Genomic DNA, 27,132 nt, shown 5'->3' with positions numbered 1-27,132 from the left:
AGAAAAGAAAAAAAAAAAAAGCATTCAACCATTCAACTACATCACAAAACCTGTATGTGGGTATTAAAATATGTAGCTTTTCCTGAAAGTTTTGATATGAATAAACAAATCTCCAGTGCCGCAGAATCTCCAAGAACACATTCTGTACTACTTCAGCAAGGATGAATTATTTTTTAAAAAATAAGCATTCTTATTTAATATGCTATGTTAATATGCTGTATAGTACTTAATATACCATGTTTAAATTCTAAACTAAACAAATTCTATTTCTGGATAAATCAAAACTATCCCTATGAAGAAAGCTGTATTTCCAGGAGAAGTTAAACATCAAGTTAGAAGTGTATTTTGTTCCTTATGTATATGCCTATTAACTCTGATGAGATTGCATATTGGGAGAGATTTACATGAATAAACCCAGAAACTCATGAACTTCAACAATTCCTTTAATACAGCAAACATATCCAACTTTCTAATATCAACTGGAACCAACTAACAAAAAAGAAACTCAAACCAACTTTCTGAATGCCAGAAAGGGCTTATGCAAAACAGTGCACATTTATTCGAGGTATCGTATCCATGAAAACAAGACAAAACAAACCCAACTATCTACATTTAAAAAGAATTTTTACTTAGCAAGGCAAAAGAAGTTAGGTGGCACATACAGAGTAAACATGTCAACAATGTAAAAAAATACAGCATGTTAATACCAACCGATCACACACTTTGGTTATGAAAACTGAAATAAACCAATAAAGAAAAATAAACCAGAGGCATGCAAAATGTTGTTAAAATACGCTCATCCATGTGGCCAAGTGAAAGTCACAAGCTAGTGAAATGGATTTAGAAATAGTTTTTCTTCTTTATTTTTTTTTGATTGTCATTCAATTTTCCACTGAAGTGGAATGGCTGATGAAAAGCTTTCAGCGTCTTCTACCCACTGGTACCTGAATTTTTGAAGACTCTAAACAGATGGTGCACAGGGGGTTTAGGTAATTGTGTTTTTGTGATATAGCATGATATACGGCCTCGCTGAAGTGCTACAAGCAAATGGTGCATGATTTGTTACCCTTCCAGAAAGCAAAAGCTTGGAGAACAGTCAAGTTGCTCCAGATGGAACTGAATGATTTTCAAGTTTCTCCTCACAAGAGCAGTGACAAACTCCATGGTAAACTGGGTAAGCCACTTAATTTTTTATTTGCAACACAGAATATTTTTGGCAACCAAGATACACCAGAGGAATCTGAATAGTGACCATTTTTCAGAAAAATCAAGTTCTGTTTCAGATCTGCATCAGGTACCTGAACAGCACAGGACTTTTCGCATTGAAGCAATCATACCAATGCCATCAGTCTTAGATGCACCTACAGTTCTTTCTTGTTTTCTGCTTCATTTAAACTCTCCTGAAAAAGAGACAGATTAAAAATATTTTATGTTTGGCAATATTAGAAAACTGTTGACTCCAGATGCCACATTTTGCCCCCTTGCAGTTGTACCCTTCAGAGTTGCAGTCCCATCCATCTCACCCCACGTAACATTTGCATTTCTGATCCCAGTACAGTAGCAGCCAGGCAGCCCACTGCTGCTCCCTGCTCATGGTACAGCAGAACTGCGCAGCAAACTCATCAGAAAACATTTCCTGATATCAGCTGACTTATCCTTTGGAGCAGCACCTACTGCGTGCTTAGCACCTTCTGTTCTTCCCATTCAGAGATAAACACAGAACACTGTAAGGATGTGTGTTCTAGACCACAAGACTGTTAGAAATGCTGCACGACTCCTATGGGTCATTACACAGGGAACCACAACAAAGACAGGACATGCATGGTGGTCTTAATCTGAACACAGAGATCAGTTGAGCAATCTCTGTGAGAGCATAAGGTGAGGCTGGGAAGCAGTAAGTGGCTTCACAGGGTACAGGAAAAAGATTATAACCAGCTCAAATTTGTCCTTTATTTTTTTTAAATTTTATTAACACACTACCAGCAAACAGCTCTTCTTGAAAAGCACGTCACCATAGTTTTCATATCAATCATATATTTTCTCCCAAGACAGGTTAACTTCCATTTTTATTGAATTTCATTGAATTCTGACACAGATGTTAGGCATGGAGCATACAAACACCTGTCAGACAACTTAAAGAACAGGCAAGGCTTCCAGTTCTACCAGAGATAATTACTGTATATATTGTACGTATTATAGCCATGTGCATATTCAAACCAAATCAAATTGCTAATTCAGCTTTTGCTTGCTTTTTTAAAAAAAATTGTACTTCAGTTTGAATTTTTATAGTAGTCTGTTTTTAGTCTAGGCTGTTTGTTGTTGGTTTCTTTTTTTTTTTCTTGCGCATCAACAGTATTGCAACACTTACAATCCAGTATTGCAAAACCATGTTTAAAGAGCAAACAAAATTACTCTTACAAATGATGTCTATACCACACACACTACTCCTATCATTTTCTTACAAGATTTCAGTTTGGTCATCACATGCAAAACTATCTGAATCTTATCTCCCAAGTGACAGCAAAATAGAGTCTAACGATGACCTGAGCTTTGTCACCTGAAGTGCAAAAAAGAAAACGCTAATAGCTTTGCTGCCCAGTCCTTAAAAAGAAAAAATTCTACTGTTTTTATTAAGTTTAAGGAGTGCTGCCCATTGTAACTTTATGCTGTAAAAGATTTTGGTGAATTCTCTTGCATAATAAATACCCAGCAAGCAGAATTTCGCTGGTACAATTTCTGAACATTGTGCTCATACAGTGATCCAGAACCACCTACCTGAAGCCGTTCATATTCTTTCATCAGATGATCATATTCTCTTTTAAGGCCTTCAGACTGCTTTTTAACTGCAATCACTTCATTATTTGCCTTATGGAGAGCTGTAAAATATCAGAAATAGTGTTTTAATCATTACTTGTATTCCTGCAGTTCCTCAGAGCCCTAGTTATGTATTAGGGCTCCACTGCACTAGACAGTCCTTCCTCTAAAAAAAAAAAAAAAAAACCAAACAAAACAAACCCCTTAAATTTAAAACTGAGCATCACGGATGGACACAGAAAGAGATGTGCAGGACAGGGAGGGGGAAGAGAATGCCTTGTGTTCAGGAAGAGCAGCACAAGGAACAGGAAGGGGCTGTAAGAAAGGTAAGGGCAAGATCAGTAAACTGTTGACAAAGGTGACAAGTTACTGATGACTACAGTGTTCTGTCACATTGCAGAAGACAGTGTAGAAAAAACAAAACTCTGCAACCCCAAACCCAGAACTGTCAGCCTCCTTAAAACAAAGAGGGAACTCAAACACTAGGCAAGATTTTAGCAAAGCAACTGAAGCAGTCTATAAAATGTGTGTGTGTGTGGGAAATAGAGAGATAATATATTATTATGGGAGCACAGACCCCCCCTGCTTTTTACCCTGTTATGTATTCTACTATGCATGAGTTAATTCATTAGAAGCATCACTTTACAGATGAGAAGGCAGAAATGGTGGTGATAAGACAGACAACTCCGAATGGGTTTTTTTTACACGAGAAAAAGTCATCATTGCTCTACTTGCAATCTCAACAGCAATAAATGAAGAGCATGTCTATGCTGCAGTACAAAACTGCCCAGGATTCTGTAGTGGCTAATTTGCAATGCAGAGCAAATCAGCATAAAGTTTCACAAAGCCATTACTCCTAAACTGTCAGGTAAGTATCCAAGTAAGGTCATTTAGACATTTTTATATTCCTCTGCTATAGGTATCTCAGGTACCTTAATCTATTTTTCTGGTGTAGCAGCACAAGCATACCCTAAAACTTCATTTATTCATGCTAAAAGAGAGAAACGTTAACAACCTATAAGGCTGCCTCACATAGCCATATTTAAGAAACAAATCTCAACAGTACAAACAAAAAAAGAAACATTTACAATTTTCCTTGTTCCAAAAATGTGGATCTATCCTTCGACACGGAGCTGCCTGAGACAGGCTGTTCTTTCCCAGGGACCTCTAAGACACCTCTAAGAATTGCAGCACCTCTGTAAGAGCCTGTTCTCAAAAGATCAGGACACAAGAGATTTGACCACTCTTCTACAAGCAAAAAGGAACACTCCATCCCTAGCTTTTCTACAATTTTTAATTGATTTTGAATCTGTACATACAAATTAATGATTCTCATTTTTAAAGTCTGCAAGTGATTTTCCAATAACAGGACTTTTACCTAGTCTGAAATTCTGGTGTACAGAAGTTAATTTCACTTATGTCTATTGATTCCAACATGGTCAAAAATTCATCCCACCTCTTCACATCCTTTCTCTCATTTCCATACTCTTACACAGATATCCTTCATCCTTTAACGCAAAAAATGTTTTAAAGGTTTTGGTATTTGGAATAACTAAGATTTCCATACATCTGACAAGATAAAACCCATTGCACTTACTCTCTTCTCTGATCTTCCTATTGCTTAAAACATTCAACAGTAAACTTTGGAAATCACTCCAAAATAAACTTGTGACAATTTTATAAGCTTCTGTATTTTAAGTTGTATGCAAAAACCACATGCATACGTCATTTCACCTCTTCAAGAATCTGCTAATTAGAAAGCTAGATTTAGCCTTTGTTTAAACATTCTTGCACATAATTACCGTAAAAATTAACAATATCTTATTTCTGCAGAAGTTGTAACTTAACTTTACGGATACTATTTAGCTGTTTACAAGCAGCAGCACAGTACTTTAGTTGCAACTAAAAACTACTGTATCTTTAAAACATGACCAAATATCTAAAAGTATCTGCAAAGCAAGAAAGCAAACAAGCTGCTGCATTGTTACAATGTTTTGACCAAAACAGATGTGTGACAGGAATACCTCACCTAACCCTAAAAGAAGAAAAAGCAAAGAACAGATTGTCCTCTCCACCTGTTTTGGCTACGGACAAAAAAAAAAACAACCTAAAAAAACCCCAAAACCAAACAACCCCAAAAAACCCAAAAGACCAAAACACACCACCACAAAAAACCACAAACCAAAACAAACAACAAAAAACCCCCACAAAACCCAAAACCTACACCATCCAACCAAACCCAGACTCATTCCTGTTGGGGTCACACAATAATAATTAAAAAAAAAAAAAAAAGCATCATATCTTTGACAACATGAATTCCCTAGCGTGCCAACTTCTCTGGATGCCTTCTTGTCCAACAGACACCATCCACACATCACTGCTCAACTATTTTGCCATTGCATGAACACCACAGGGCAGTCAAGTTGATCGTACAGGTATATTGTTTGTCATATGAATCGTGTCATATGGACAGTGATCCAGCAAAAAACAGGAGATCTTTTGTGTGCACAATACAGCCAGTAATTATTTCTGGCTTCCATCTGGCCTGTTACTTTCCAGGAGACAGAACATCTGGACAAGCAGCAAGCAAAACCCAACAGCTGATTGTTCCTACCAAGTAAATGCATGAACAGGCAGAGGCGAGAATGCTGCTTCTGTGTTATTGCAACTAACGAGAGGTATAGTCAGTAAGTCCCCAAACTGGAATCCAGCTTCAGTACTGTGAAAGGTGGGCTATCCTTTTTCATTCCTTCTCCCTCTCTTCAAAGAAAAATCAAAATATTCTTAGGGCAATGTATCAACTGAAGACATGGAAAACTTTATTCCTATGTAACGTGTACAGTCTGGGAGAAGTAGAGAACTTGTCCTTCCCTTACCACATTCTCTGTATCCTGTTCCAGGAAAGATAGTTTACTTCGGATTTCTCTTAAGTTGAAGAAGGATGAGGAATAAAATTGCTCTGAAGAGGTTACCACAGCCCAGCAGCTGTAGCATTTATATTATCTTCTCATTTTAGCATGGATGGAGAACCGAACAGTAAAACAAAACCAAACAACAACAAAAGCAACCAATGATTCTTTGAGCATTTCCCTGCACAACTGCTAGTCCTGGTCTGACTAAATCACTTGAGTTACAGTGCTTGCTACTAAGGAAACGATCTGGAACTTAAATTAGCATTGCTCACAATACCAGTCTAAAACCCAAATGGTTTGGACTAGTTTAAGACTAAGAAAGATCTTTCTCTTTCAAGAGTCTTCAAGTTGAGAAAGAGCTATTCACATTTAAGAATTTAGGCACTGACGGGACAAGAGGTTTGCCAACAAATACGCTATAAAGCTTGGAACACAACCCCAGTCAAGTAATTCCATACTAATTCTGAATTCTCTTCTTAAGGTGTAATGGTCAGAAGAAGTTTAAAAAGAGAACGCAGGGCCAAAAAAAAAAAAGAAAAACACACACAAATTCGTTCCAAGTACCTCTCATAACCTCAAATTAAATTTTGTTACAAAAGAGATGTTACAGCATCAAATGGCATAAACGGCCCTGTGTAACAAAACCATGCTTGCTGTATGCAGTGCCATCCCTTCAAATCAACAAATACGAATATCAACTCTTGTGGCATATGACATTATGCAACGGCTCACACCAAGGTTATGACCTCACAGTTAAAAAGTAAGGTTAAGTAAGATGGACTTTGTTTTTAAACCTCTCTCTGCCATTGCCTAAATAACACAAGACTGTGGCCGACTCTTAACTTGTATCCCCTATTCCCAGTTCACGAAAGAAAGCTGAAAGGTTTTTTGTTGTTGTTTGTTTTGTTTAATTGTTTGTTTTTAAGAACTGGAGTGCTTCAGTGGAACTCAACATAAATCTAATTTTCATACATGGCCCTAGCCTGCCTCACCACACACAAGCCGAGCTGAACTCTCCCTGGAAGCAACAGTTCTATTATATGAAACGTATCCCGATGTCCGTATTGTTCACGTCTTCCTAACACGTAATATTCTTAGCATTCAAGTGAGAGTTCTACATCTGTACACGCATTCTTTCTAGAACAGTCAACAATTAAAAACTATTTCCAAACCAGCCCCTCACATGAATTGTTCCTCTCTTACTGTCTCCTATAACACTATGCAACCATGAAACAAAAAGTGCTCGTGACACATTCTGTACACAAAACAAACCTAATTAAAGGATGCATGGAAGTTTCATCAGAATTTCCTCCTGCCCTACTGTATGCCTATGACAACAATATATAAATAGAGTCTTTTCAGAAAAAGCTGAACTAAAGTTCAAAAGCACCTAAATGACTATGGCAAGTCATTTCTTCGCAAAGTAAAATCCTAATGGCAGAGACAAAGAAGTGGTCTTTGAGTTTTGTCTCAATGTGGTGCTACAGGCTCAGCTCAAAGATGCCATAAAGTCACAGCTCAGTAACTGCGCACCAGTGCTGGGAACTGCGATGCCCATCATGCTCTGTCAGATGCAGGCAGAAGCTTTAGGTGCTTGTCATTTGCCATGAAATGTTGTTAGAAGAGTGAGGGGTCAACGAGCTGGACAGAAGTCTGCCACCAGTGTGTTCTGATGCAAGACTTGATCAATACTAGTTGTTCTGTATAAATTTCTGTTGTGTAAATGAAGCTGTAGTCTTTATTATACACTATGACAGTATCACAAAAAAAAATTACCCGAGGCAGAAGGCGAAACAGAACAGTAGTGCAGAAGTCTCCCTCCTGCCCAAAGGGTCCCATAATAACAAATGGACATTTCACACATCAGCATTTCCACAACATAGAATCTGTGAGCAAGAACAGAAAGCTCACGCACCAAAAGTCCCGTTTCTACCCCCACCTGAAGGACTGCTGTAAGGACAGCTGCTCTGTGAAACTTCTCCAAGACTCTGACCTCATGTCCAGTTGCAGATAGTTTGCTTTATTGTAGCTTTTTGGATAATTTTCAAAACTATCAAAATGAAACAATAACACGGCATGTCTTCTTTCCCCAGAAAATTCCTTTAGGTCTGAGACTGGCAGCCATACTGAGAGTCTTTAATTATCTGAATTAATATTTTGTTAGAAATACATCTAATGTGTAGCAGGAGAAACATTCTCACATCTATGCTGGGTGCTGCTAGGAGTATGTATATTTATTTCTAGGTATCAGTAAGACTTTTTCATAATATACAAGTGTATCAATAAAATATCACCTCAGAAGGTTTCTAAACAGTCATGTTATTACATGTCCAGGTATGCTAAAAATGGATTTAGACCCTGGAAGTGCTAGCCCCACTGCTGGATGCCTATAAAGCCCCCAGTATGTGAATATGCAATAAGCTAGTGTAGCCCCCTTTCCTTCACTTCCACAATAAAGTGAAAAAGGGCATCAAGGGGGATGGAAAAGTCAAGTCTGAAAAGAAAAATTTGGCTGAAGTCTTTGTCACTCATTTCCAACCTTTCCTCAGACTTTTGTGATTTCACTACTCAGTCTGTCTTGTATTTTCATTCTTCCTCTTCACCTGCCCAGAGCACACTAAGTGGCAAAATGTCTTTTTAACTTAGGTTTTCACTTACAGTTAAGTGGGCAAACAAATAAGGCAGACTGCATTTCCTGTAAAAGGTAGGAACCTGAAGAACTAGTGATGAGTCTCTTGTCAGTCTGCAATAATCACAGTCTACACTATAATTTCAGTGAGAATTTCAGAAAGAGGAGACATACAGTATTTTCTCTGCCAGAAGTTGTAAATATTGGATCAAACTTACAGAAAATGTGGATCTCCCCTGAAGTCACAGCACTAATCTGATACTAAACTGCATTACTTACATGCGAAGCAGACTTATATTTAGGAATCCTCCTGGGTGCCACGTGGCCTAATATAAAGTACCATATCACCCTATCACCATGCATAAGTGGCATGCAACAAATTGTTAAGAGTGTTAAAACAAGCGTTTCAATCTCAATTTTGATTTTGTATAATGCATAGCTCATACCTAGTGAGCATGAAACTCGACATTCACCTGCTTAGTTGCAAAAGTTTCAAAAGAAAAAAGTAAACTCAGTTCACACTAAATTTCTAACACTCCATAGAAAGCTGTGTCTACAGTGTGTTTATTATCAAGTACTTTAAGCTTTCTGGCTATCAATTTGCTCAAAACAATGTATAAGAAAATTTACAAAAAGTAAGATAGACATACCTTACGACCATCTAGCTGACGATGGAAATTAAGGTAACCATGTTTTGGCAATGAGGGGGACAGCATTAGGGGAAGGGTTGTAAATATTTTCCTATTCATTCCTTAAAAAGCCCCTCTCCCCTTCTCTCCTCCTAAATTAAGGCATGCTTGAGTCTTTTGTTATACATCTTTTGGATGGACAACAGCCCACAGGGAGAATGCAGCTGAAGCAGCATGAGGTAAACCTATTTATTCCTTAGCTTTCTCTAGCATTCCTGACTGAAAAGCTTACATTATATTAGTGTTACATACCACCAGTTAGTTTAAATAAAACATATGCATTTTAGTTTTTCATTGATCCTGTCACTTCAAAGGCAGTTTTCCCCTCTTTCTTTAAGAAAACAGCAGGAGAGGGAAAACCCACAATCAAACGTGCCTGAGAATGTGAACTAATGAGACCTGCTATTTAAAGACTCTTGTTGCCTCTAGTCCAGCTGAAAACAGCTGTTCTACAGTTCTTGTTTGTCTTCCCAGTTGACAATGAAAAATGATTCATGAAACATTTGTTGTTATTTATAGAGCTTTGTAGCAGTGACATGCAATATGAAAGCAGGGTTATGTTTTGATGACAACATGCTATCTGGTACCACGAAAATCTGTATTTTGTTACAGTCTGAACATCTGATTAATGCTTGCAAGGTCACAGGCAGTGTTATCTTAAACACTAATTTCAGATGAGTGTGTGTTCATAAGCATCACACACCTTGATAGATCCCAGCAAGACAGAATCAAACAGGTAAAATCTGCTTCTATCTTAATTTGGGTTGCCAAGAAAGCAGTTTTGACAACCTAAACACGGAAGCTGCTAACGAAAGTATTATGTTACAAACCGCAAGGCATGTTTCATTGTAGACCAAAAAAGAAATATTACAGTAATAAAAGCCAACACCTCTGCTGCAGGAGATACATAAATTTAGAATAGCAGTCAAGGCCTTTCCTGCTAGCTGATCAAAACCCTACTTTATAGAAAAAACCTCAACAACATACTTCCCCATTTTATACAGGAAGAGCGGCTGATATATATGACATGGAAGATCAGTCTGAGGCCTATAAGCAACCTGCAATTGGTTCCATATCTTGGTCATGTCATTGATGAAGATGAGCCAACACCACTTAAATAGATAGCTCAATTTGTTAATAATTATAGTGCAACCAAGTTATTCAAATTACATCACATATGTTTCTATAATGAAAACATTTACTAAAATATGGGAATGCCAACAGCATGTTTTTCCAGTTCCTAGTCAAATGTGAAAAAGCCCCAATCCAAGTGTTCTGATGAAGTTAATTAATGCTATGCCTAGAATAAACTTTTGACATCCAGTGTTGAAATAATCTTCTTAACTGCAAAGAAGTCCTAACCAATACTTACCATTTGAGGTCTTCTGTAGTTCTGTTTTCAAACGTTCAACTTCCTTCTTCAACTTCTCATCAGTTACTTCCAATGACTCTTTACCACTTCCTTTTTCACTCAAGGCCTATTATAAAACACAGTTGCTTCAAATAATTTTGTTTAAATTTGTCTGACATTAACGCCAAACCTCCAGAGAACGTCAGCCTTGATCTTTCAAGGTGACACGTTTTATCAAATGCCGACATGACACAGGCAGACACTCATTCCAGGAAAAAAACAAAACCAAAACCCCTCAATGTTTTAAGTTGATAGTAATGGTATACTTGTAATAGTATGGCATCACCTCCCATGTAAGAGTACTTTGTATCTCTGCATCAAGCCCACAATTTGTGTGAGGTTATAAATGGCTTTTCCAGAAGACTAACACCAGGACTGCAAGTGACAGAACACTGCCATGTTTATGTGCAACTTTTTCTAATAAGTTATTCTGATTCAAGTCATGTAATATATCACAAATCGCTCCTTGTAGGTTTGCAGCTACTTCTTCAGTCTTTAGAATACCTCAATACTCAGATTCGACTTCTACTGAAATTAAGAAAAAAAACTAGGAAAGGTTTCAGGAAGAGCCCTGTAAGTACTAGACACAACAGCAGTATACTCCTTGTACTCTAAAAATGTTGGCACTACTATACTTAATGCACACTCTTATCATTAAGGCAATTAGTATTGATGGCTTAAAGTATTATATGTTAAGGGTTAGACCCCATAATTAGACCCTTTACTCATATAGCCTCTGTTATCCAACCTAGCATCATCTCGGTCATGAAAATGGCAAAAGTAGTCATAAATGTCTAATGGGAAAAAGAAAAGCTGAACAACTGAGATGAACAGTGTTAGACAAACTTGTGATATCAGAGCTTACTGGGCACCGGTGGGAACAGAGGGGAAAGATTACTCTAGGAAGAACAATAAGAACTGTTTCTAAACACTGGTAAACAACCCGAATAAAGGAGTTGAAGAAAATTTTCCAGAAACAATTTAACCAAAGAGCAGAAATTATATTTGACCGCTGGTAACAAAACCACAGCCAATTTGTCATGAAATCGGCTATGAATTGCCTCCTTTACTTTGTGTTCACCTCTATTAATACAAAAATAGTTATTTCTGTCAATTTTTATCTTAAGTGCTGTGCTCCATGGAGCCGCTGAACAAGAGACAGCACACACCTAACACACTGGAGTACACTTACAGTATTTATACTCACAGCCAGTGCCCTGTGTGCAATTGCTCTTGCCTCTCTCCAATGGTGGAAGGAAGCAGCTTGTAAATGAACACAAATGCAAGGGCCAAGCCACAGAGGAAATTAAGTCATAGTACCTCTATAAAGTGCAAATGAACCAATTCTGCACACTTTGCCTCTCCAGCACAATGAAGATCCAGCCACCGCGTGCTGGCTGTACCTGGAGCTACCACGGTTTTTGCAAATTGTGCAATCAAACACGAACAGGAACAGACAGCAATGCCGTTTCCAGTTTCTGGCTTTTGCTTACAAGCAGCTAAGAGAATGTGTTGCTAAGAGAATGTGAAAGCAGAATAAAAAGAGGACTTTTGGCCAAATCCCAACAAGACAGCGAGAGGAAAAAAAAAGTACCAGTATGCAGTAAAGAGACAAATTCCATGACTGAGGAAGGGAGTCTGGATCATTTTGACAACATACCAAATCCCAAAATTTTGGAATAATTTCGTACTTGGGAAATACCTAATACGCACTCTAGTGATCCTCGTTTTAAGACACCTCTCAAACAACTGGATTTTGTGTGTCCTTCCCAGTATTTTTTGTCCAGAGTCTGTTCTCTCTGAAGATGTATTACAAAAAAATTACAGTGCTGGTAACCATAGACTCTGCTCTCAACAAACTGAAAGAAAACCTGTACACACCTGTAGTGAGTTTTGTTTTGACAATGTGCCAGACCGAAGCTTACGGTTCAGTCTCTTCCAATAGAAGTCAAACTAACCAATTATGAGGAAAGATTTCGTACATTTATCTTCATTATCTTTGCTGACTTCCCCCTCTGCATACAACTGCATATTGAACCACAACAGACAAACGGTAACTTAATTTTCTCCATTCTTCTCATAACAATAACACATCTTTGATCCATTGGCACTTCTTTTAAGTAGGAAAATTTTGGTAGTATTTCCATTAATACTACAGCAGTGTTTTACTGAGAAAGGAAGGTATTAGGAAATTGGCTGACCCACCATAAAAACAGATGCAAGAATACAAAATACAAAAGGCCAATTTTGCAAGTTAGATAAGACATTTCAGGACTGAAGCAAATCTTGTGCAGAAGAAACAGCCAGCACGAGAACAGCTATATTGTAGGCTTTTCTGTACCGGACTGCTATAGATCTGACCTAAACAGCCAACTCTTTAGGATAAAAAGAATAAAATCAGTGTCTCCCTCTTGCTATGATTAAATTCAAAGAGATATTTTAAGAATGTATTACTAATTGCATGAAATTTGTACTGGAAAGACAGAAATTCATTTATTTGGATTACTTCAGTCTCCTTTGTTAATAAAGTGCTACTGAAATTTGTATTCAGAATTCTGAATTACATATTGTAAGAACATTGTTCTTCCTTTTTCCACCAGAAAAAAAAAAAACAACAAACATTAGTCAGTGGTAAACCATCCCAGAGTACTTTGTACTAACTACTTGCTGTATAAGAAAATAACTAAAAAAGTTCAAAGATACCTCTTGCAGCCTTTCATTCTCAGACATGTATTTTTTGGCTGCTTCAGTAGCATCGTTTACTTGTGTTTCCAGAGCTGCATGAGATGCCATTCCTTTTGCCAGCTGAGTAAGAAGGGTAACAGTACGCCTCAATACACTGGTGAAGAAACACAGTGAACAGCAGAGTAATTCACAACACAAATTTAAAACAAACAAAATGAAAACACACAAACCAAAACAAACCCTTTTCTCTCTCTCTCTGCATTATATGTGAAGACAAAACCACAAGAGGACTGTGTAAGCACCTGAAAGGAAATTTCCAGGCCCATCGATGACAAATATTAATTAAGAGACTGAAAAGATTTTCATCCATCAAAAATCTGATTTTTACCTGATGCGGAACCTCCCTCCTCCCAAAACCCCACAGCCATTATGGGATCAGAGACCTGCTTTCTTAAAGCCTGAATACACTTACATGACCTAGTGTTTTAAACAGGATGCATCTCTGAATACAACACCCAAGGAATATGTTGTGGCAATGAGTACAATGCAAAAAAAACCCCAAACCAACACAGCTTTATAAAAGGCCTTACAAGAACAAAATCAGCAATGTGAGTATACTAATCTTCAAAGTGCTCTGTCAATACCGTATAAATCAGAACCTGCATAAATGTCAGCACTCATATGGCACCTCAAATCTAAGCTTGCAAACACCTCCCTTGATCTGATCTAGTGATTGCCTCCTTGTGTGACTCTACTTTAATTATTCATGTTGGAGTCTTTCAAAGCAGTATGTTGCTGAATCAAGGAAAGGCCAAAGCAACACTGAATTAAATTAATTCCTGTAATACAACTATGCAGCTGTTCTTCATAAGAAATTTGAAAATGCAAGTAATTGGCTTTTTCATAACTAAAGTGTATTAATAGAACTTTTGGTTTTCAAGGTAAGCCTTCCTCACTGCTTTTTCATTGAAAGCTCATTTTCTTACTTTTTTTTGTTTTAATAAAAAAAAAAAAGTTAAGGTCTCCATGTCACTACTTTTCCAAGGGTTAGCATGTTTTAGTGTTGCTTATTAATCTATGGATGCAGCAGTCAGGAGTCAGTAAAACATTGTTACTGAAACAGAATCACAGAATCATGTAGGTTCAAAGGGGCCTCCAGAGGTCATCATGTCCCTGCTCCTGCCCAAAGCAAGAACAGGTAGAGCAGATTGCTCAGAGGCTTGCCCAGTTGAGTTTGCACTGTCTCTAACGACGGAGATTCTACCATCTTTCAGGGTCCTTGTTCCAGCGTTTGACTGTTCTCGATAGCAGAAAAAGCATTTCTTATCACAAGTCAGAATTTCCCAGGTTCCTGGCCTATTGCCTCTGTCATTCCTGTTCTTCCTGAGAAGAGCTGGCTTCATCTTCTCTACATCCAACCACTACATAGCTGTAGAAAGCAACAGGATTTCCCCTTCAGTGTCTTCTTTTTTTCTAGCTGAAGCCAAGCTCCCTTATCCCCTCCTCACAGGTCACATGTTTCAGCTCCCAACCTTCTTGGTACCCCATTGAAGTACTCCAGTATTCTGGGGAGTCAAAACTGGACATCATCCTGCAGCTGCAGTACCACACATGCTAGATAAGAAAGGAATAACCACTTCTGTTGATCTGCTGGCTACACTCTTGCTATTACAGCTCAATACATTACTGACTGTCTACCAAGATCCCCATGTCCTGTGCTGCAAAACTGTTTTCTACTCAGTCAGCCAGCCCTCAACCTGGATGCTGTGCAGGGTTATCCTACAAGATGTTGGAATTTGCATTTGCCTTTGTTGAACTTCATGAGATTTCTGGCAGCACATTTCTCCAACCTGTCTAGCTCTCTCTGTACAGCAGCTCTGCCCTCCAAGGTATCAACCACTCCCACTTGGTACTGCCTGCAAACTTGCTGAGAGCACATTCAATCCCATCACCCAGGTTGTCAATAAGGACATTCAACATTATTGAGCCCTGTACCAGTCCCTGAGGGGCACCAGCTGGAATCTGCGTTACCATTATCCTCTGAGCCCAAAGTCCCAGGGAATTTTCCACCCACTTCTTTCTCTACTTCTCCAGCCCACATCCCTCCACAGTTAGGCTACCGGGATACCACAACAGACTACATCACAGGCTTTGCTAAAGGCACAAAAAATCCACTGCTCTGACCTTCATCCACACAGTCAGTCATCTCATGGCAGAAGGCAACAGGGATGATCAAGCACCACCTCTCCTCAGTAAATCTGCACTGGCTGGTCCAAGTCATTGTATTCTTCATGTCCCTGGAAATGGCTTTGAGTAAGATTTGCTCTATAACCTTTCCAGGGACTGAGACGAGGATGCTTAGTCTCTAGTTCTCTACAACCTGCTTTTTGTCCTTCTTGAAGACAGGTGCAATGTTCGCCTTTTTGCAGTCACCAGGATCCTCCCTTCATCATCATGATCTTTCAAAGATTACAGAGTAGGGCCTTGCAATGACATTGGCCAACTCCCTCTGCACGCAAGGGTGCATCCCATCCTAGGATGTCACGGACTCGTCTATGCCCAATCTGTTTAAGTACTCCCTAGCAGCACCTTCCACTACTGTGGGCAATGTTAACATTTCCCACTGGCTCTCCTAGCAGGCTCAGAGAATTGGGAGGCCAAACAGCAGTCCTTACTAAGACACAATGCAAGGTTGGTAACGAGTGTCTCATTCTTTTCCATATCCTTTATCATTTGGTCCCCTGCCCACTGAGCAGTGGGCCCATATTTTCCTTAGCGTTCCTTTCATTTTCAGCCCTTCTCATCCCTCTCTGGTTCAGCATGGGATAACAGAGGGCCAGACAAGCCTTGTCAGGCTCTCCACGTCTCCCAAGAGATCATCAAATTAGCAGATGGATGCCTCTGTCCCACCCAGGGGACAGCCTCTGGTAACTACAACCCTCCTCTTTTCTGTGCAGACAGCTGGTGGGTGAAGGCTCAGCTGGAATCAACACCTCCACTGAGAGGTCATTTTCCTCACCTGTAGCCAGTGTTCTGCAATTGCTGAACTGCAGATGGAAATGAGCTTTTGTTGTGTTGCCAGAACTGACAAGCTTCCAGCCTCCTCCATTTTGGGAATCTCTATCTACCATTCTTCTGGAATTCTCCTATTGACTGATGTGCTAAAATGAACCAAAACTGACCCAAAGAAGGAACTAGGGGCATCCAAATACCCATTTGTGCCTACATGTGGTCTTATTCTACACTGATACTACTGTCACTCAGCCAAGTTAAGGCAATTCAAGGAGCACTTTTTCCTCCTCCTCTGATAGACATCATGCCTGTCTAATGGATAAGCAAAATAGCTCTACTACAAAAAGCCCTTCGATCTAGCCACTACTGAAGAAATAGGAATTTCTTCTAAATCTTGGTGAAAGGCCAGTAGTCCAAAAAAGGCCTTAAGCAAACCTCTTCAAGAGCAGAACTTTTATGCACAATAAAAATCTATTAGGGCCACCTGACAAGTTCTCTTCCTTAAAAGCTGAGTGGGAGTAGGGTCCTGGGAGACCAGCTTTCAAGTCTAGCATAGGACACAATCCAGCTTTTCCTCTCTTGAAGCAGAGATCAAACACACATTTCTGCATATTTACTTAACCTTTCTGAAGGAAGACAAAGAACATGATGTATTCCTATCACTATTGTGCAGGGCTACAGCGACCTTTGTTTTTTCCAAGGTTTTCCTGCTCAAGTTTTGTAGGAATTTTTCCTTGATGCTTCTTTATGTACAATGATCATTAATCATCAGCTAAAATGGTGATACATCACTCTAAGGGGAAGAAGTTTGTTGGAAATCTCCGATTCCACGCATCTGTCTTGCATATCTAGGCAATGTCAAGCAGCTTACTGAAGGAATTCAGAAGAGGGCCAGCATTCCTTGCCAAATGTTTTTCCAGATATAAAATTGTCTGACCAACATGTGTGTTTCCACTCATTCACATTATCTGTGTCCAATTAGTTCACATGCTCCTCGCCCAACTGAGATGATGTGTGGCTACTGTGAAGATTCACTGGTAGTCCTGGCTGCTACTGCTGGGCGGTACAGGACTGTCCTTTATGTTACCCTGTTTTATTAGCTGTGTTTAAACATCCTGAAAGGGATACCGCACTTAAGATCATAATATCATAGTAGGCCAGTTGCCACAAAATGCTTGACCTGAAGTAATATCTGAAACTTTCTCAGAAGCCAGAACATTTTCCTACAGTTCCTAACTTCAAGCTTTAGATGAAGCGCTTCAAGTCAGACTCAAGCTTTGCTTCTTAACACAGCAGGATGCAATTAATACCAGCCTGCAACACATTATTTTATCAGTACCTTAGTTATTGAAGTTTTTTTTAAATTCCAGTTTTCCATGTTCAAAACAAACAAAACATAGGGCGCAAGTTTAAGGAAGGAAATGAGTATTCCCTGAAGAAACTTCTCCTGCAAAAGACATGTTTTCTCAAACATTCAAAATGTTTACTTCCACATGTTGCTCACATATCCTTCCAACCTTCAAACATTGTTAAGATATTATTTTCCCTGATCCTACTTGACTCATAGCCAATCTGTTCACACTTAATTCTTTAATCTCCTGAAATCGTCCTTCTGTTCTTTTCTACAGTTGTATTACCTTGTGAGATAGTTCCTGTAAGAAACATAATATACAGAATTTTTAAAGTTATACTTACAGCCAAAGAAATAAGGAAAAACCTGAGATATAGAGGTTTCTTTGCGATCGGAAGAGTTTCATCTGAATATGATCAAAGGCATTGGCATTGACATTTACAGCCTTTTCCATCACATGAACAGCTGAGTACTTCCTAACTTCTCTAACAGCATCTGCAAAGAAAACAAGCTTGTTCACATCTGTGGGTATGCAGGTATGATAAACCAGATATAATAACAGAAATATGTATTCGGAATTTCTGCTCTGTGAACAGGCATACGACTAACAGTGACATCACTTTTGTTATCCGTATGATTCAGAGATAGGTCTTGATAAATCACTGAAGCAATAGCACATTTCCAGAGATACGCCAAACCATTACTCAGAACATGCTTGAACAGTCATTTCCAACATTTGCACCCAGCCACCAGGGATCACACCAAAGCAATACATTCTACAAATGTTACCAGAGACCCTACAGAAGGTGTCAAAATGTCACTGCTGACAACTGAATTAAAATCCAGTCAGTGGACAAACAGTGAAAAAACAGGAAGACAAAGGAAAAAAAAGAGATGCCTTCTGAAGTATTTGCCTCAATGGAGTTTGTTAGATAAGCATGTATTTTAGTAATGACAGAAGTGAGAAGTGTCTACTTGATGCTTGAGTCACAGAGGGAGAAAATTATTTCTATAACATCCATCAAAATAGGAAAACTCTAGTAACAGCGTCAAACATAAAGAGAACCTCAGCTTGCTTTCATCTGCCTTTCATCCATCTTTCAGCTTCCTTTCATCCATCATATACTCCTGATAGTTCTGCAGAAGGGCCAATACACTGGCAACACTTTTCAAAGGACAAAATAATTAATTAGGACTTAAATCCACATAAAACCAAATCCTTACCCAGTTAAAGAGTTCATATTATAATCCATAAACTTAAGGTCACCATACATACGTAAGGCCAATACAACACCTAAAACATCCGCCTGCACATCAATAAAAATACACATTTCAAGACACATCATCAGTTCTTGCAGAATATTTTGCCTATGTGTTATTAATTTGTTGCTGCATTTATCTAAGCAGACAAAATCAACTCCAAAGAAAAGCACGTGTGAATATCATCACTTATGACTATCTCTTTTATTTAGAAGGAAAAAAAAATATTTGAAGTGAAACTTCAAACAATGCAACAAAGACTAACACCAAACAGAAGTCTGTATCCCTGTGCTACAGGAAGATTCTAGTCCTGCAGTAACCTGTCATCTTACGCTAGGCGGCAAGCATCTCATCACTGCTTTACTTTAGCCCAAACCTATCTTTCTGCAAAATCAATGACCATCACCAACTCAAAAGCAAGCTTTGGTCAAAGTTTTTGATAGGAGTTCAAGAACAGTAAATGAAATCTATCAGTTCTCAATCTTAAGCCATTTACTGAAGGACCTACTTCTGAGGATAATACTAAAGATAATTTTTAAAAAAGTTAATTTGCATTTCCAGTACCTTTTTAATATCAGGAATATCATATCGCAGTCTAGTGTGACTGTTTTATATGCAGTATATCTGTATGTTTCTCTCAGCAGACAGTAAAACCAAGCATTTTTTATTTGTATTTAAAGTAGTTTGGAATTAAATAGCATTTTGACTGTAAGGCTCTGGAAACACTTCTATCCGTGGAGAACTACTTTATCACTGAAACACAGAAGAACTATTTCCATCCCTTAAATATGGGAGATGCTTACCACACAAAGGAGTCAGGACAGACATTAAATTAATCAGGCATATGGTTACCATTCAAGTTCCAGTTTCACTGAAACTTTACTCCCACTTGATACACCTTTGGATCTATTCATAAGAAATGTGGTCAACAGCTGGTTTGTATCTGTGCTGAGCAAAAGTACTCAAATAGCCCAGTGCTTTGACATATTCTTCTGGTCTTCTATTTCAACAGCAACCAAGAGAAAGAGTGCCATCTGCTGCATATTGAGCAGCTCAGCCCCGTTCGTTCACTTGTGTGAGAAAGTGAAACCAAACAGCAGCCTTGACCAAGCTCCGTTTTTCCTCCTCATTCTCTACTACATCATTACTGCATGTGGATTCCCAACACAGATGTGGTATAAGCCTTCTCTTCTTCCATTCTACCGTAGAACTTAGAAACAAATTAGCTGATGTACATTAGGCTTGAATTCTTTCCATTAATCTACTACCACAAATGCCACATAACAGGTTTTTCCCCCCATTTGTTAAGAAATTATTTAACACTTACCAATAAACAAGACGATCAGCAAAACTATTATTGTAAGGAACATCTTGTTCCAAAAAACTGCCACTTTGCTCCATAGAGGAATCATAAAAATCTTCTGCCATCTGTAAAATAGCAATGTGTTATTCAAAAATAATTAAACGCTAAAAGAAAAGCATAATAACCTCACAGAAGAGAGCCTTGTTATTGATAAGAGACTTATGTAAGGTCTCTAAACAGCTGCTTTAATTGCAATATAGCTTGGGTATATATAACTTTTCCAATAATCCGACTTGCTTATCTCTTTTGTTTCTTGTCAATACAGACAAAGACAGTTGGTTCAACTTGAAAACTTCTCTCATGATAGCAGGTACTCTCCAGACGTGTTTTCTTTTAGCTTTTACTTTGGCTAGCATTATTTTGGGTTCAGCCCTGACAATGATAAAGTCAGGGATGGGGTAAAGACTGTAAAAACACATTCCATTATTTTTATTTCTATCCACTTACACTCCTTGTTGCCAAGCAAAATAAAAACCCTCCACAAATTAAGATTGCCTGTACCTGCCTTCTTCAGAAGGTTTATGTTGATGAGTCTGCATAAAGTACAAGGATTGTTATTACATTCTAAATTGCAAATGACAACAAAAGGATGAATCTTATGTTTATATTTTGTCAAGTGTTAAAACCTCTTCCAAGTGCATAAATTTGTTGGCTAAGGAAGCAACTTCAGAGGCCCAGTGGTGCTGGAGACCACTTTTCTTGTTTAAACAATCAATTGCCTATTCAATATTAGTGCATGGAGGGCTCTGCAAGAATTCACACTTGCAGTACAAATTAAAAACATCTGATGTGCTCAGATGAACTGAAAGCCACAAGAGACAACAACAGAGCAGCTACTTGTCCCTTCTGCAGGTTAGAATCAGTGCTGCTGCAAAAATGAAGTAATACCAAGTTTTGCCATTAGGGATGTAACAGAGTCATGACAGTCACCATCTGATTACATCAAGTAAAATTCCCAACTTTTGTTAAGAGTATTTACATTTTCTGGAGACTGTTCAAATTTGTCCTTTAACAAAGAAGTTTCTAAGCTACTATGAACCTAATTTAAATTAGACTGTAGCATCACCTCCTTCTGTTCTGCACCAACGAGAATTAAAATATTGTACCACTGTATGTCCACAAACCTCATTTAAATATTTTAGTATAATCCAAATTCCTTATAGCACAAGATTCCTGGGACAGTTTTGTCAACAAGACAATTGAACAAGTCACATGAAGGATAAAGCTATTTCACTCTTTCAGAAACCACTGTTCAAAGGAATAGCCAAATGCTACGAACTAGAGGCAAAAATCTATCCTTTGTATATAATTAAAAGCACTGAGCTTAAAGTTTGAATAAATTTTGGTAACACTGCAGGTGACAAATTTGCTTTTCAGCCACAAAGCCTGGCTTCAAGTCCTATTTATGTTGTAAGTGAACCCTCTTTCAGCACTCCCAATGTACTGTGCATGTGTCATCAGCATGCAGAAATTCTTGCAGCAAGTTACTTCACATAAGCCATTAATAATCTGATAATTACAGCTCCCATAATAATTCTCCCTTCTTACATACAGATGCACTTTTGATTAGGAAACAAGAGAAATTATGAGAACTCAATGATCTATGTTGAAATGCTGAACTCCTAACAGGCCGGTTTGTAAAAATGAAAGATTAAATTAGATTTTAGAACAGCTTCAACTTCTGAAGCTGAGGCAACATGACTAATCATTGATATCAGCTGTGAAGGATGCAACCATTTTCAAGACTCTCCCACAGGTTTAAGTAGTTAAATTCTGACTCTTCACAAAGCAGACTTAAGATTTGGTCTTAAAGATATTACAGTAAAAGCTGCATTCTTCATTCTAAATATATCTAAAGATGCAGGAAATCAATCATGTAACAGTTTTTAGACAACACGGAGCAGCAATTTTTTTGAAAAGCTTTAAGGTTTCATCCTACTTTTTTTTTTTTTTTAGGAATAATTGATATTCTGGAAAGAAATCATAAAATCACAACTCTGTTTCTCTTGCTTCTTTTAGAGAAGGTAGCTTTCTTCCTATACAAGAATAAAAATAACATCACCAAACTTGAGGAACTACTTACAGGAAACAAGATAATGCTGTAAGCCAGGCCTTTGCATACAAGACATTTTGTGGCTTTCCCTTACTAAGGGCATTTATTTTATGGCAATGAATTATTTTTCTTAATGCTTGTTTTCCAGAAGTATTATTTTTTAAATCTATATATAAGTTTACAGAGGCCTTGTGAGAGTTTTAAGCAAACGATCACAAATTTCTTACAGCCCTTACACATCCTGTGTGCGGTTAGCTCCGAATATCAGACATCTCTCATCTGTCCAGCACCCACAATGCCTAGTGCACACCAAAACATTGTAATGCTGCTCCTCGCCAATGTGACAACTCCTGAAAAGGCTGCACCATCCTCGCTTTTCTGACCGAACTCATGTCACGGGGAGGCAGATGCTCTCCTACGTTCTGGCTACTCCAAAACCCCCAAGAGAAGACAACGTCCCACTTGCTGAGGCGAAGCAATAGGCCCCCACCGCTCCCGGATGAAACAGCAGCGTGTGGAAAGCAAACATGAAGCTCCCTAAAAGAGCCTTATGGTTCTAGAAACTCCTGGTGCCCAAGTCCCGAACAGCATTCCTCCAGCTTAGCTCACTGCGAGTTTAAGACGCTGCAGAACTTGGCGTTTATAAAAACAAAAATGTAAACCAAGACGACGGAGCTGGGGCTGGCCAGTGGGCTGAAGTCCTACCTCAGCGGGGAGATGAACGGCAGGCAGAGCACCAGCAGCACTCCGATCTCCCCGTACAGGAAGGTGGCCGCCGCGGTCCACTGGAAAGTCATGGTCCCGCGCACCTGCGGAGGAGAGCGCGGCTCAGGCGGCCCGGCCGCGGCAGCTGCCGCGGGCCCCGGCTCCCCGCGGACTTCCGACGGGAAGTATTTCTAAGCAACTCAACCGCAGCGGGGGCGGGGGTTGGGGGTGTCCCTCTGTACTGACTTCCCCTCCCGAACCGGCCCCGGCGGCAAAGCGTGTCGGCCGAGGAAGGGAGCTGCGGGCCGGGCCCCTCACCACCGCGCGGCGGGGCGGGCAGCGCAGGGCCCGCTGGCGGCACCGCCGTGAGGAGACCGCAGCGCCGCCTGGGCCGCTGGCCCTTGCCGCCCCAGGCGCTGCCCGCCACCCCCACACCCCCCGCACAGCCAGGGAAGCCTGGGCCGCCCCGGGCCCCTACCGTCCCCCCTCACAGCCGCTCGGCCTTCGCAGCCTCCTCGGCGCCCGGCTGAGCCTGATGACGGCTGGCCGCTCCCGGAGGGGCGGGGAACGGAGCTGGAAGCGAGCGAGCCGGTCCCTCCCGCCGGTGCTGAAGGGCGGCGGCGCTGCGGGCCGGCCGTGCAGGCGTGGGTCAGCCCTGCCCCGCCCGCAGGGCGTGGGCCGGGCCGGGCCCGAGTGACATGACCGCCGGGGGCAGGGCGGAGAGCTGCGGGCGGGCCTGGTGGGACCGTCCGCTCCGGTTTCAGCGGGGGGAGCTGGAGGCGCCCCGCCGTCCTGCCCGCTCCTCAGAGCCCACCCTCGGCTGCCGCCCCGGCGTCCCGGGCTGTGCAGTAACGGCTGCCGAGGGGTTCGTGTGCGGCAGCTGCAAAGCCGAGGGTGGCGGTGGGCGGGAATTTACTGGGACGCTACATCTCTGTAGGAAAACGCAGGGATCTAGACATTGAGAAAGGTTAAAATTAGTGTATTTTTCACGTTTAGGGCATTGTTTTAAGCATTTTGCTGCAGGATCTTGCAGTGATCATCCCACTGCTCCATGACTCGAGTTTATTCGATCAGGGACTTCAACTCTGCTCTGTGGCACGCTGATTAGTTTCTGAAGTTCAGTTAAAATACTTTGTGTGTTGTGTCTGTGTCACCGTTCCCCCCTCTAGCCCCCCCCCAGGTTATACTGCCTTAATGTATTAAGATCCTGTAAATGTTTTCTCAATGAAAATAGGGCCATTATTCATAAAGACACCACAAATAACAACCAAACAACAGCCTCAAACACTGTCAAACAGGTCTGTTTGGACCTCATGAATAAAACAATATTCCTTCAGAAAATCCTGTTCCATCCTGCTGTCCTGTGTGGTGCTTTTTATCAGCATAACGAAGCTCCAAGCACATTATTTCCATACCTTGGTACCCATTTTCCCATTTCTCGATCATCTCTTTCATCACCCTTGTAACTCGTTTGCCCCTGCATAACCATAATCACTTTTCCCTGTTGTTCCCAGTTTTGCTGTATGTGTACCCACATCCAGCATTTTTGATGCTGTTATTTGGACGGCCTTGACCCTGTGTGGTATTACTGAGGTGCTGATACAGTTATCAGGCACTCCTGCCCCTGCAAGTTTCTAGTCCTGAAAGGACTCCCCCAAACTGCTCTCCAGTTATCTGCATAGTTCACTTGTTTTTCACATAACTCCCCCTTAACCACCAGTGAAATCCAGCCGTCCCTCCCAGTGCTATCTGTGGCTTTTGCCACCTTCTCACGCTGTTCTCTGTCACAACCAGCAACTTCATGTCACATCCAGGAGTTTTCCGCACCCTGTTCAGTGAGCTCAGGCCAGGGCTCACTCAACAGCTTCTTGACTTGCCTGCAGTGCTAACAGATCCTGAGGTGCTGCTGGTGGAAGAGGTTACCTTGTCTAGCTGGGCATCACCAGCCCTCTTGACACAGGTACCTGCTTTTGGGAATTCTGTCCCAATTAATTTCCATCAAATTGAGACAGATGAAATGCTGTGAATAGTAGCTTTTGTTACTCGAATCCATCAGAACTGAAACTGGGTAGGGAGTTCTTGCATAAGCAGTTTTGAGCAGAGTTGTTTGCAGCTGCTCACAGTCTGAAATTGTTTACAGTTAAAATTTCCCAGGTCTGTGGCCTGGGGATGGAGCCAGTGTGTTAACATTTTCCTAGTTGCTGCCAAGCAATGTCTGGATGAAAGGTTACATCCCAAATAATTGTTTATGCATAGCAAACATTGGAGAGCGACACAACCAGCCATTTCAATCCAATCTACACAGTGCAAACAGCCCGGGTTTTCAGAAGAATTTCTCACATGTTTTCATAAACATATTTAATCAGAAGCATAGACAAAACATAACCTCTTAGTATGTCCCAGTAATTACATTTTAGCTATTGGCCTACAGCCATTATACTTCACTGAAGCTGTTAAAATGTTATTAAAGACTTTCCTTTACTTCCAGAGCAGTTTCCACTTCTGAGCTGCTCACTTACCTCTTCCTAGCGCTGCAGGCTGCCCTCCCAGTAGCCTAGCTGCACAATGGCAGGACTGGATTTGCACATCCCTGCTGCCAGAGACTCTGATTCTGCTTTTTCACTTCGGTGGCTTCGTAAGATCCCAGACTGACTCTCTCTGTGGTGACTGCTGTGCGCTCCCCCTGCAGCTGCCGCGTGTTCCACACCAACCTGGAACGCAACCTGAGGGTCAGAGAGAAGCCTCCTGCAAACATCTGTCAGCCCCCCCTTCTGCTGAGCACCCTGCCACTCCTGGAGGGTGTTCTTCTAACTGAAGTCGTACAAGTCTGGGTTGTCGATCTAAGGCTGCATATCTTACAGTGAACCACAGTGCAATAAGTACGATGCCATACAATATAAATAATAGCTGGCTGCTTTAGGAAAAATACTCATGAACCTTAAAACTTTACAGTCAAAATGAATACTTTCCTCTCCCACCGGTAAGGTGACAAAATATTCACAAGCAGAAGTATGAAATGCCTGTGTATTAGAAGCTGGTTAGAGGACAGAAATATGACTAATTCTCTGCTGAACAAAAGGCAAATAGAAAGTTCAAACTTGTTCCATTCTAGTTCGGCTTGTATGACAGTTGTCTCGTCATCACACGCTGCCATTTGCCCATCCATCAACCTGAGACAGAGAAGAGACCTAAGAAACAACGGTAGGGAATGGGGAAAATGGGATTGTGCAGGCTGTGTGAGGGAGATGGGGTTACTTCAGTGCAGCAGGGTGGAAGTTGCAAGAAAGTACAGGTATTATGAAAATATGGCACTGTTGCGTGGGGTGGCTTAACATAAAGAGCTGCATCAGTTACAGGAGGCTAAGGACCTAAAACAGGAAGCAGAGCTTTGTATCTTGTTACTTGCAGAATAACTTTTAAAAATTTGAAAATAGACTGGATACCTGGTGATGTTACAAGTAACATATACAGGGAATGGATATATCTAGTGGCTTTAAATAGGAGATGAGAATTTCCCCATATTCAAATGGCTTATAATGAGAAATATGATCATATTGTAAAACAACAGTTGAAGTTAAATAACTAACTCCCATCTTTAGCAAATTCTGTATATTTGAACAGTATGGCTGTTAAGAGTGTGGCTTTAAGACTCCAATTTTGCAGTTTATTCGATGTCAACACAGTGAAGTGTGTTCAGATGCATATAAAATTCATAAAGGAAGAAGTAGTACAATTCATTTCACTCTCAAAAAAGGATGATAAACTTCTGTTGGCTTTTATGATGCATAATTGGCCAGATCAAGCACTCCTTAATTACAAGTGATATTAACAGCAACCTAGGTCTTGCACTTCAGACAGAAATCTGATTGATCTCACACAGGCACAACAACTGTTGCCTTCAAAATCACCAAGTATTCAGTTCCTAAATAGGTCAAGGTATTTAAAGTCCTCAAAAATTCAGTTTCCTCACTATTATACAAAAAAACCCCACCCAAACCCAAACACCTTGCATTTGTGTTATTTGATTATAATAAATAACTTTTTCTGTTCTGCTCCTTGTGGCTAATGGGACAGTTCACAGCAACTAATAGTTGCTTGCCAAATCATAAAAATCTTAAGAAAATGCTAACACAGGGCTTGGCTAATACTTTCAAGAATCCCTTTCTTCTACAACTCAGTTGTATAGTTTTACTTTTCAGTTTTGATGCAGAGGGTTGTAGGCATTTCCAAAACTGAGAAGAACTGAGC

The 27,132-nt window shown here is 40.2% G+C and overlaps 1 protein-coding gene across 2 annotated transcripts; it reads right to left on the bottom strand.

Annotated features, from left to right (window-relative positions):
• Positions 1–448: 448 nt before the first annotated feature.
• Positions 449–23,543, bottom strand: BCAP29 (B cell receptor associated protein 29). Of its 2 annotated transcripts, none has more exons than XM_065658679.1 (8): positions 23,376–23,543; positions 22,885–22,988; positions 20,091–20,191; positions 17,848–17,998; positions 13,159–13,294; positions 10,417–10,522; positions 2,776–2,876; positions 449–1,400 (listed from the first exon to the last, which is right to left on the bottom strand). In XM_065658679.1, the coding sequence occupies exons 2-8, from the start codon at positions 22,974–22,976 to the stop codon at positions 1,362–1,364; spliced, it is 726 nt and encodes a 241-aa protein (XP_065514751.1). In that variant the 5' UTR covers positions 22,977–22,988; positions 23,376–23,543; the 3' UTR covers positions 449–1,361. The 2 variants fall into 2 exon arrangements, with proteins under 2 accessions (XP_065514751.1, XP_065514749.1); XM_065658677.1 differs by having other exon boundaries at positions 451–1,400; positions 23,363–23,543.
• Positions 23,544–27,132: the final 3,589 nt, after the last annotated feature.

Source organism: Caloenas nicobarica, chromosome 1 (assembly GCF_036013445.1).
Source record: "Caloenas nicobarica isolate bCalNic1 chromosome 1, bCalNic1.hap1, whole genome shotgun sequence".
In the NCBI taxonomy this organism is placed as follows: domain Eukaryota; kingdom Metazoa; phylum Chordata; class Aves; order Columbiformes; family Columbidae; genus Caloenas; species Caloenas nicobarica.
This window is presented reverse-complemented; position numbering and strand designations above follow the sequence as displayed.